The 12264-nt window shown below is 39.1% G+C and overlaps 1 protein-coding gene across 1 annotated transcript in view; it reads left to right on the forward strand.

Moving 5' to 3' along the window:
• Positions 1-264: 264 nt before the first annotated feature.
• Positions 265-12264, forward strand: part of LOC104405773 (nesprin-2-like) — a gene marked incomplete at its 5' end in the record, with an annotated part of 148639 nt that continues 136639 nt past the window's right edge. Inside the window, 13 exon segments of the mRNA XM_010014581.1 lie at positions 265-412; positions 1113-1269; positions 2964-3060; positions 3221-3408; positions 3557-3721; positions 4953-5126; positions 7215-7373; positions 7646-7819; positions 8409-8543; positions 8699-8854; positions 10007-10218; positions 10484-10559; positions 11634-11752. Coding sequence (XP_010012883.1) covers positions 265-412; positions 1113-1269; positions 2964-3060; positions 3221-3408; positions 3557-3721; positions 4953-5126; positions 7215-7373; positions 7646-7819; positions 8409-8543; positions 8699-8854; positions 10007-10218; positions 10484-10559; positions 11634-11752 — 1960 coding nt within the window.

The following is a 12264-nucleotide window of genomic DNA, read 5'->3' on the forward strand; positions in this document are numbered from 1 at the left end:
TAAAGAATTTCTTCCTTTAACCTAACAGAAAAAACTGTTAGGATGGGTAGCGTTGATTCACGTTCCTTAACTACATGCACAGTGGTAAGAGAAATCAGGCAGTACAACACCAAATACTCACTTGATGAGGTGATGAGATAAATACTTGCATTGTACTTTTATGAGTAGAGATGCTGGAATATTGTCTTGTGCTGGCTAGTTCTTAATAGCTCTCACCCTAATGGCAGGTGACTTGCTGATTCCCAGATGAAATACTCTATAATTAACGTGAACGGCTTACCATGTCTTTTTCTCCCCAGGGCTTAATGGATTGTTTTGATTCTCACTTGGACGCTCTTCAATCATTTAAAAATGAAGATGAGAAGAATACCCCACTAGTCCTGCCTGAAAAGCTAGAGGAAATGAAAAGAAGGTTGTGATCTTCAAATTCCCTCTACTTTGACTATGTTCTATTCTAGCTTTGCTATTGACTTGCTCTGCTATTCTGAAAAAAGCATATAATTTATCCATGCCTTGCAGAAAAAGAGTATTTTCCACCTGAGCACAGACTGACTGTTAAGTGGAGCAGGCATTTACTCACTTATTCACTTATTGGTGCAATGAATTATGTGTAATTATGTGTACAGAGTGGAGCTCATCAACAGGACCTTTTCAAATGCCTTTTTCTAGTGTGGATAGGAAACATCCACTAGGGGTAGAAAACATGAATATTTCGAATGTAAAAATTTCTCGGGGGGCGGAGGTTTTGAAATTTCTGATTTCCACCTTTTAAAATCACGGAGGTTGTGCAACCCCATGTATCTGTTGGAGGATATTTTAAAAAACGGCCAGTGAATCTGTGTCCATAGTCTGAGACACTTTGACGTACAGATGGCAGATGCTCCTTTTCTGGATATTTAAGGTTTTTCATAACTTGAGCAGTCAATATTGACTCAAAATTGTTGCTACTTAAAAAAAATGAACTGTTGTTATCTTAAAATTTTACTCCTGTCATATCAAATTAATGTTTACATGTACGTAATTCTGAGTTTTTAAGCTAAAAACCTTATCCATTACTGCTTTCTATAGCCAATGATTTTGAATCAACTTTTAGAACATTTCACTGTTTGCAGATTCAGCAATATTCGTTTCACAAACTTCAGCACCTTTCTTGAATACCACTATGGACTGTGCTCAGCTATTGCCAGTGAGGTTATGTTACAGCTAAATATCTGTGACATGAAATATGGGACAAAAGAGTCTGTGGAATCACTGCTGGAAAGTTGGAATGTAAGTTTAAAATATATATATCACACCCTGACAATAATTCTACTTCCCCACCTCTCTTTGAGTCAATCTTGTGTCTGTCCTTATCTGAAGATACTACAGTAATTGACAGAAGAATGGCAAACTTGTGGAATCTGGGATTTATGTAAAGAAGGACAGGTAGATTTCCACAGAAGTTTTCTTCTCCCCCCGCCCCCCCCCAGTCTTCCCAGTTTACTCTGAATAAGAGTTCTTTCTTCAGTTTGGAGAAATAGAGCAAGCTGTGACTGTAATTTTCTCTCTTTTTTATTCTTTATTGTGAAGATTTTTTTTCTTTCTAGACTATAGAACCAGCAGTAGCAGCCCTTCCTTAGCTCAAATCAACACAAACCTCCCTGGGGTAGTTCTGTAGTTCCTATCTTCAAAGCCAACTATCACTCACGATGCTGGATAATACTGCCTTTTGCTGTTGCCTTTTCCCTTTTTCAGCTTCCTTAACTTATGCTTCATAGTGAATATGAATTGCCTTGTTTCATTTTGTGCTTAGCTCAGTTTCTGGGCTCAAATTATTAAAATGATGCCACATGTAGGCTTATAGGAGGCGGAGGATTACCCTACCCCAAGTATGGACAAAGCATAATGCATAAAGAATAGAGGCAGAGATGTGAAAATGCTGATGCCATCAATTTTACTCCATTTCTAGTTAATGGGACTCCTTATGAATTCCATTTTAAGAGTTTCTCAGAGGCTTTTCAGAGTGGCACATCACTAGTTAAATTAGTGGGAATTTCACCAGCCTTAGAACTGTGGAAGGAGACAGCAAGAGTTGTATAAATATCAGTTTTTCTGAGCAGTATTAACCTTCCCTGTGGTGAGATGGGAGTACAGAGTTAAATCTGCTTTGAGTTTCTTGTGTCAGTTGGTTTCATAAATACTTAATCATGTTGTTTCTAGAGTTCTGGTTCATGGTTCATGTTATTTCTATGGTTGTGGTCTTTCTCAAGCTGATAGAATATAGAGCTTTCCCAAAGAGTTTAAGGCTTGTTGCTGGCTCTGCTTCTGGTCCCATGATGTGCAGTCCTGGCTGAGTGGTGGTGTGGTAGCCCAGGTTTGTCATGGTCACAGCAGAGGTTGTTCTGTAGCCTGCTAGATAGGGTGTCTGTAGAAGTGAGGAGCTCTGAGGTGAGATGCTGCTCAGAGTGGGGCTGAGGCTCAACCCTCCTTCCCTGGGTTGAATGTTCAGTGCAGAAGTCTCCTCCTTTGCTCCCATTTCTTTCTCTCTCACTCTTTACTTGATCTGTGGCAGGAACTAGACATGTCAATATTTCTGTGCATGCAGCGAAACCCACCTTTCATCACTTTTCTGACGTAGGTGACTAAATTCTGCCTGACTTGTTCTAGGTGCCATTTCTCAGTATTGCCCTAGGGCTGTAACTTTTTGAAATAAGCAACCCTGACTCATGCAAAGCTGTGACTCAGACAATGGCATTGAGGAATTAATATTCTCATTTAAATTACTCTCTGCATGTGCAGATAAACCCCCTAGGTCTGTTTCAGACTACAGGGTGCAAATGAGTTGCTGAATGGGCTTTGCTCAATTCACTTTAATGGCAGGTTTTAGGCTCATATTTAAAATAATATGTACCTCAAGCTGCATTTCCTACCTAGTTTTATGTAGGTTAGTGTTACCCATGCCAATTACTTTTCACTTTGGGCAGAATTTCATTGAAGAAAAGAGACTTGAAAAACAACTAGAAACTGCTACTCACATCTGTGAAGATTTGAAAAACAAAAACATAACTGGTCCTGACTTAGGTAAGTTTCTGCACATAAACTGGTATGAAGACCTCTTATTTTGAACTGATCTCTGTCACCAGTTTTACTTCCCTCTTATGTTTTGTGTAAAATACTGCTTCTTTGTAATTAACCTCTCTGTTTCCAAATGCATAACACTATTTCCTATTTGATGTCCTAGCTGGAAATCCTCAAGAAATTAGCAAACTGTTTAAGACAGTGGAGTCAAAGATTTCTGTGTGCAGAGACTATATTTCCAATGTAAATACCACCCTACAGAAAGTCCTGTCTTCCTGGAGTAATTATACAGAAAACATCCATTTACTAAAGACGTGGCTGGAAGAAAAACGAAATGAGCATCCAAAAGAGGTAATGTGATGAGAGAGATACTTGGAAGCCTCCTGGAAGGAAAGCATTATATATCACAGTGGTGGTTGTTGTTGCTTTTCTGTTCCTCATTTTGGAAATAAACTTTTGACAGGGTTCTGCTTTAAATTGTTTCAATGCCTCTGTCTAGATCCCTGCTGAGATCCTGGCAAAGTGGAATTTGGTTCATGGTTCCTTAAATGAAGCTGGTAACTATCTCATTGAAGTCAGCAAAGACCAAGTTGGGTCGAATATTGCCAAAGAGCTGAAGAAATTGAACAGGAGATGGGCTAAGTTCATCAAGAGAACACAGTTTGTAAGTTACTAGTTTCATATGACTCTTTTGCCATGCAGCCTTCAAAGTCCTGTTTTCTGGACTTATCAGCTTGCTAGTCAGAGATGAATAAATCTTTCAGTCAACTCAGTATTGCCAGTTTTAAAACAGGAGGAGCAGAGAAAACACAAGGGCATTCCATTCTTAAGTCTTTGTGACTCAGTTAAATGCTCTTTACAGCACATTGGAAAATGTTCTACTTTTTAAATAGAAAATTTTAAACCACTTATAAAAGGAAATCTTATTGCAGAATAAAGCTCTTTATTCAATTTTAAAGGTGGAAGTAATCAATTTGTTAAAAGCTTTGCTAAATTTTATAATCTCTGCCTCAGCTAGTAGAAAGAAATTATTGCTGCACAGATGTTTCTAGGGTTGTGCCACTTTATACTATCTCACTTGACAGGATTTTAGGCTGCTGTAAATTCCTATAGAACATGCTTAATGTTACATATATTACATTTCCTAGAATGCTTTCACAAGAATGACATTTTCATTCTGCCTGGGAATACTGGAGCTCTTAATTTTCTAAGCTGAGCCTTTCACTGGCATTTATTAAAGGTACTGCTGTGACATTAAACGGTGGCAAACGATTACAATATCTTTGTAGGTGAGCTTAGTGAGAATGCAAGAAGATCAAAGGAAACATATTCCCTAGGGTGGGAGAAATCCAGGGTTTTCTGGAAAAACCCTTAGTAAGAGATGCTTTTAGGCAATACATTCATAAAACAGAGATAAAGAGGCCTCTTGCATCCTTACAAGGCCTTGAGGACTTCAGGAGTTATTTTTCTGGCATTGCTTTGGACATTATAGCTATAATATATAAATTTTTTTTTTTTTTTTAATACAAAAATGCAAGGGCAGATGCTTGAGCTCTGGCCTGTGACTGCTGGTACCATTAAACTGTTTGCACGCTCCCTGGTCTTGATTAGACCAGCACCAGCTGGGGGATGCTGCAGCCCAGAGGTTATTCTCCATGCTAGTGTGGCTGGGGGTGCTTGCTTGTAGGGGAGGGGAACAGGTTGTGCTGTTCCACCTGCCCTCTGGGTTGTAAAACTGAGCCTTGCATGCCTTATGCTTTTATTTCTCCTTTGATCACTGTTGGGTGGAAAGCTGGGAAGTAACCTAAGTGGTGACTGTGTGTTGCAGGAAGGTAGTGGATAGACACATGAACAGATGATGGGAATGAACATCTTACCCTGCTCTTTGTTTATAGCTTGGTGAAGAGAGCACAGATACTGCTGAAAAGACCAGAGAACTTCCAGGGAGCTTGGAGAAAATTGAAGAGCTCCTCAGTGGGGTGGACAGCTGGACAGCAGAGACCAGGCGCCTGCTTAGTGAAATCAGTCATGAAGGACCTGTGGAACTTGAGACAGAGGAACATTTGCAGGTGAAAATGGAAATATACTGCTTAAAATACTTGTTCATCAAATTCTCATCTTCCAGCATGGAAGTCGGACTCTTCATTAGGGACTCTAGTGGTAGGACAAGGGATAATGGCTTTAAACTTAAACAGGGGAACTTTAGGTTAGATATAAGGAAGAAGTTCTTCACAGTGAGGGTGGTGAGGCACTGGAATGGGTTGCCCAAGAAAGTTGTGAATGCTCCAACCCTGGTGGTGTTCAAGGCCAGGCCAGACAGAGCCTTGGGCGACATAGTTTAGTGTGTGGTGTCCCTGCTCATGGCAGGGGGGTTGAAACTAGATGATCTTAAGGTCCTTTCCAACCCTAACTATTCTATGATTCTGTGATTCTAAGTCGTGGTTGAGGTAAAATGAGCCATCACCAGTGAAGCAGAAATGAATGTGGATTTGTGCTGTAACACTGGTAAAAAATCAAGGCAATGCTAGTGCTTTGATATTATTTCCCAGAATCACCCCCAGATGAACTCTAAATGAATCTTCCAATATCAGTGTGTCCAGACAACGAGCAGGTGCCAATGAAGTGCCATTGGTGCCACTGATCAGCAGCTTGCTCTTGAGTAATATTAATTACTTCCTGCTCAGCACAACACTTGCAGCAGTCTAAAACTTCGCAAGGTGCCAAGCTGAGAATTTCTTCTTGTCATACAGTCCTTTCTAGCACCTACCCTCCAGTGCAGGGAGGGCATCTGGGGCAACTTTATCTGAATTGAAGGCTTTCCTGTCAGAAACTGGAATAGATGAAGTTTCATTTTCAACAGTATGTGGGGTAATTTGTATATCTCAGCATATAGACAGTTGCCCTACACATCCACAATGAGCACTGGTGAATTTCTTATTACTTCCACTAGTCTCCATTGTTTCCTATGTTTGTCTGCCAGAGATTACTACCCACCCCCAACCCCCAGCAGATGGCAGGTGGCAATATGTACATATAGCTCGTTAGCTTCAGCACAACGTCAGATTTGTTTTCTTCACCTGCCAGTGAAGGTGAGACTGAAGAAGGATGCCAGGCTTTGCACTAGAGAAGCTGGAGCACTGTCTTATGTTGCCTTTTGCTATTTCTGCAACAGGGCCAGTATAATCTAAGGTAGGAAGGTGACCACCAGAAAGGAGGTTTCGCTAGAGCTACTCTGTCTAAGTGCTACAATTAAGCAGAAATCTTCTTTAGTACATTAAATCCACTTACAGTAACTGTGAACTGGTATTACTGTTAGTTTACTTTTGGTTTGTGCCTTCTTGTGCTGTGTTTAGTTGACAGAATTTTGAGTGTGAGCCTACAAAAAGAATCTATTAATGTTTTTGTAATTATGGGCATATGTTTATAAAATAAGCCTTATTTTGCAGTGTGACATTAGTTTGTTAAATAACAATGAAGTAACTAAATACAGCCTCCAAAAACATGACTGGTATTGTATCTTCATGTCTGGGAGCAGAAGAGATCATGTCGCTTATTACCTGCAGTACAATAGGTCGAAATCTAGAATAAAGCACTGATTATCATTAGAAGAATGCTAACTGACAACTTCAAACAGGAAAATGTGTTGAATATTCATAGATCAAAACAGCTCTCAGAACGACATTTCATGATAAATATTCAAATACTGCACACGACTTTTGCATGCAAAATACTCAGCTGCTTCCTGCTTTTTAGTACTGAATACCACAAGAAAATCACAGCCTTAATAGGTGCTTACTTTTGGATGACTTCATGATCAGGCAATGCATATCCAAATGTGTGGTTCGTATACTCACTTGGAAAGCTATCTGGATGGGAGCGCGTGTTTAAAAAATACTTGTAGTTGGCTCTGAGGCAAAGACACGAGAAGTGTCACATTGACAGACTGTTTCAGCAAACAGAATCCCCTGTGGATGGCAGCAAATGCCTTTCTCTACACAGAGATTTTGCAGTGCTATACACTGACCACAATTGGAATATAAGATTTTTCTTTGAACAAATATTGATCATCCATAATCAACATTGGCTTTTTCATTCAGTTCCTTTAAACAAAAAGACATAAATGCCATAGAGGCTTCTAATGTTTTTCATTCAACCAGAGCTTGGCTGCAAGGGGAACCTCATGCCAAGAACAAGTTGTGGCAGCAGAAGAGGTATTGCAATCCCTGACGCAGAATGTTTCAAGTCAGTTGTTCCAACAGCATTCTTACACTGCTGGGCTGCAGGCACGAATTAAAGAAGCCAAAGACAAAATAGAGGTACTACTTTTTTATTGTTACTGTACTTTATACACACAGACATCTTGTCTCTAATTTTAGCATTATGTGATTATAAAGACTTCTTGTCAGTCATGTAAAATAGAAAAGGCTTTATACTGTCGGAATCATTCTCCAGACTCTTGCTGGGGCAAAACCAAAAACATCTCAAAGATCAGTATCTCAACCAGAAAAACCTGGGTAATGTTATGAAGCAATAACTTTATGTAATTACCGACACTCAGGCATGTTCTGAAAAGTCTCTCTCTTCCAAGGCTGTCATGGGTGACATGAACAACATCTTGTCCAAATCTGAGAAGAGACCTGCAGAGAAGGAGGCTTTGCTCAATTTTGAAGAATCCCAGAAAGAACTAGAGGCCTCCATTTCAAAGGCTGTGCAACTTGTCAGTCAAAAGTTCAGTCCTGAAGACTCTATTTCAAGATATGAGGTGGGTTTGTTTTTCTAGATAGCTAAATTTGAGTATTTCTTAGTGCTGTTTGATCCTTAACCCAGTGTCAAACTAGCAAAGAAAGTGTCCAGTCTCAAAATCTAGATCTCTTAAGGGAGGTCCTTAGCGAGGTATCAAAAATGGAAGTCCCCAAATTTGTGTTGCCTTGTCCTGCACAGTGAGGCCTGGGCAGCCATGTGCCAGGAGCAGCGCAGAGCCTCGCTCCTGGCTGTCTCTAGGGCCCCATTGCACTGATGCAGGCCTGTCACCCTCTCTCTGACAGGCCAAGGACATGGCCACGTATATTCCCTAGAAATGAGGCAGAGTTCAGGGAACTTAATCTTTTTTTGGTACCAAATTTTCCTGTAAGAGAGGAGTTACAAGAAAAACACGTGCTTTCCTCCAGAAAGCATACACTGATACTGTCTGCAGAATGCTCTTGTACCACCCACTACAAGGGCCACCAAAGCCCATCCATGCAACATATACATGCTTTATGCATGTCTTTGTATGATACTGGTGTAATTTGATTAGGTAAATAAGCTACATTCAGTTTTGTTTGTTTTTCATGATGATGCTTTTCTTGCAGGAATTTTTTAATGCTCTGGACAATAAAGTTCTTGACAAATTTTTGAAAACAGCTGAACAACTGAAAAATATTTCATCTGATCATGAAAAGCTGGTGGTGGAAGAAAAGAGTAAAGATGTTCGTGAAAGATGGGAGGTGAGGTAATATAGGAAGGAGGATCCACTGTCTGTTCTCATTAGGCCTGCCACCTTTGAAAAACAATTTTTTTGTCTCAGTGTGTTCTGTGGTTTTTATTTACTTAGTAATAGCGTCTCACCACCTCACAGGGACAATGCGTTTCAATTTTGCAGGCAGTTCATCATGAAATTACATCTTGTCTCCAGCTCATAGTGGAAAGGGAAAAAAAGAAATTTAATGCAACCTTAAAAAAAATCAATAAGCAATTAGGCAAAGAGAAGAAACTCCTAAGCATGGATAAAACCAAAGGGCTCATCAAGGAACATGAGGTACCTGACACACTGCCCTTCTGCTCACCTACCTTTCTTTGTGAATGCTTTGTGTCTGTCATAGCTCCTTTTTAGGTACATTATTGTAGCATGTGTTTGTAGAACATGGCTCTTGTGCTGCCTGTTATGTAAACCCAAATTATTGGTTTACCTATTTTGATTGCAGATGTTAGCCTCCTTGTAGACTTTCAGAATTATTGCATGGATGGTATCTTTTTTCCATTTTTGGGGTTTTTTTTTGTAACAAACTTGAAACATTAATACAGATTTACCTGTGCAGAATATAAAGATAAAAATGATTACGTATTCTGCCACTCCCTTGATTTGTTACCTAACAACATAGATGGTGTTAGATACCTTCAGGTGAGAGTATATAGCTGCCCTTTACCTCTGTGTTTGTGCTGCATATAAATTAACTACAGAATTAGACATAAGAAGTTCATGTTTCTCTTGCCAGAGTGAGTTATGGTGAATCTTACATATTGCATAAGCAATGGGTTTCACACTTCATTGCTTCTAGTATTTTCATTCATCTTGGTCTTTGAGATACATTGATCTGGCCAGTTTAGCACTTATAAGGGTAAGAAATTGATCTGCTGATGAAATTTACGTCTTTACTGATTTAGTGGAGTTTTAGTCTTTGCTTCTCATGGGTTCATGATCAGCAAATATTACTTATGCAAGAGTAAAGAGAAAAAGGTATATTCTTCTGCTCATATTTTAGTAGATTTTTAGTATATCTTGATTTCACCATGGGAAGTATAAATATTGATGGGAAATATTTAAAATACGTTTTCCAGTTCTGCTTCTTCTGTTGTCAATGGGACATGTCAGTGTGAAAAAGATATGGGACCACTAAAGTAGCTAAAATTGTAGTAACATAATGAATTTCAAAATCAAGCAAGAGTCAGTACAGTCTTGTGAATGCAGCTGGGGAACATGTTGCCAGAAATCCAAATGTCTTTCCTGGCTCTATTTGAAAAAGAATTGAAGGAAAATAAATGTTTCTTTCCTGGTTTGACAGCTTACGCTTTAAGTGCACTCATCTGAGAAGACAATGGGAATAGAAAAAAATGTATGAGAATAATACATTCTCATGTAAAAATCTGTGTGCTTTAATATGAGGTTATTCTGTTGTTTTTCTTTGTTTAGGCCTTTTTTTCACATGAAGGCAGCCTGAGGGAACTTAGCAAGTCATTAGAAGACCTCAAAATACTGGGAAGACTATCAGAAGAAACTGTCCCAGGGATACGGACACTGACTGCAGACTGTGAACAAAAGCTAGAAAAGATTCAACAAGTTGTGGCAGATACTCGCACAGCTCTGCAGTCTCGAGCTGGAAAAGGACAGTCATCTAAGAAAGGGTGGGTGACTCAGTGCCAATGTGTTGTAGCTTCATTGAAGTCAGATATATGGATGGATTTTATGATACTGTAAATGTACTGCCAAGTACATTGCTATGGGCAACTGTACATTTAAACATTTAGTATTAAGCTTCATAAACTAGCAAGTACAATATTTCATTACCTTTCATCACAGATGCACTATTTTTTAGTCATTAGCCAGGATTTCTTTTTCCCTTTGTATTTCATGTTTTGTTCTTCAGCTGAAATTTCTTTTAAACCATAGGAGCTCCATTATTGCTTCTGAGAATGGAGAAAACCCCGTTTCTTCTCAACAAACAGATGTCGTTTCAGCACAGGAGGTAAGAAGTCTGTAGTTACTGTAGAAAACAGTGCTCTGTCTAGGGGAGACCATTGCCAAAAGGAAAAACTGATTATTTCTCTTAGTATTCTTATTGTGGTAGGACCTCAGGCCTCTGGTCTGATGTCAAAAACCCATGGTGCTTGGGAATGTAGACTAGTAAATACTAAAAAATAACATGCAAGGAACAGCACTATGCATCAGAGGAGGTTTCTCCAACTTTGCATTTTATTTTTCTAAAGAGTGGTTTTCAGCTGCAAGAATCATGTGTGAAGCTGTGTTCTAGTGCAAATCTCCCGCAGTGTCCCAGTAATCTGATCAAGTTTCAAAGGACAGAGAAAGAAAAATTAGTGAGGAGTTGGAGGTTTTTGCTTTAGAAAAATACAGGGGAAACAGATTTTCTTAGCAATAACTTCAGAGAGAGAATATGCTGCATTTCGCCATTTGGATGCCACAGAAGATGTCTCATTTCCGGTAAACGTTAATGCAAGTAAGGCTGAAGACAGCTCATCAGACAGCCTCCTGAATGGTGATTTATAGGAAGGGACCTACCGCATTTACATGAAGTTTGAAGATACGTAGGAATTGGCTATTAAGAAGGAACATCTCTTGTAAGGCTGCTAATATTGTCCCTCATAAAATGATGAAATCTGTTCTGGATAATCAAAAGTATGAATTGTATAACATCAGCCAGCTTCAAACTGAGTAGTAGAGAATATGCTGAAATACAGGCAAGAGATATGCAAAAGCGTTTGGTATAAGCAGCCTGACAAAAGCTGCAGAAGGCAGTGCATTGTGGTTGCCCAAGGATGTCCATGGAACTGCAGCAAAAACTTGTACAAGTGGATTGTGCTTGCCAGGGACCCACTATCTGTGGAAGGAATGAATGACCTGGCTGCAAGTGTTCAAAAAGTTGCTCTTTTGGTTCATGATAGAGTTTAAAAACATGTATGTATTCATGCGTGGTATCTCTCATCTCCTCTGGGACACATGAGCAATTGGTCTTCTATGTTTGTTGGTCTTCACTATTGACACATGATGCAGAGGTCACTGTCAGCTTTTTATTTTTACTTAGTCCTCAAGACCTGTTGCAGATACGGTTTTGGAGCCAGATGTGAAACATCACAATGGAGAAAGCTGTGCAAAGAAATTTGAGGAAGATGGTGGTTTGCCCATACCAACTTTATTAGAGAGGTAGTTTTTAAAGGATAAAATGCATGTATATTAAAAGATGATACTATGCTAGACATTGATAAATTAACTGAATGTACTGAACATAGGGTACACTTTTGCTATGGAGAACTCTTCTTGTTCTACTACGGTTTACTTAATATATCGCTCTGTAATCGGTAAGAAAGCACTATAGTAGCTAAATGCTTCAAACATTAGTATTTTCTAGCAAGAACACTTGAAAGTTATAAAACTTCTTCCGCTCTATTCTTGAGCCAGAAAAATCTGTACCTGCCTTACTAATAACTTCAAATATTGCAAAATTTTTAAGAACTCTCATTTTTACATTCATAAAACTGAATGTAGAGTGTGCAGGCAGGCATTCATACTTGAAAATTAGCCAGATGAGTAATTTCTCAGCTGTTTTATGTGCTTCTCATTTATGCCCATTCATTTGGGACTTAGGTAAACATATGCATTTGCAATAGACTGTGCTTATTTTATATGGTAATCTATTGGTCAGCAAGTCCCATACC

Source organism: Nestor notabilis, unplaced genomic scaffold (assembly GCF_000696875.1).
Source record: "Nestor notabilis isolate BGI_N333 unplaced genomic scaffold, ASM69687v1 scaffold2365, whole genome shotgun sequence".
NCBI lineage: Eukaryota > Metazoa > Chordata > Aves > Psittaciformes > Psittacidae > Nestor > Nestor notabilis.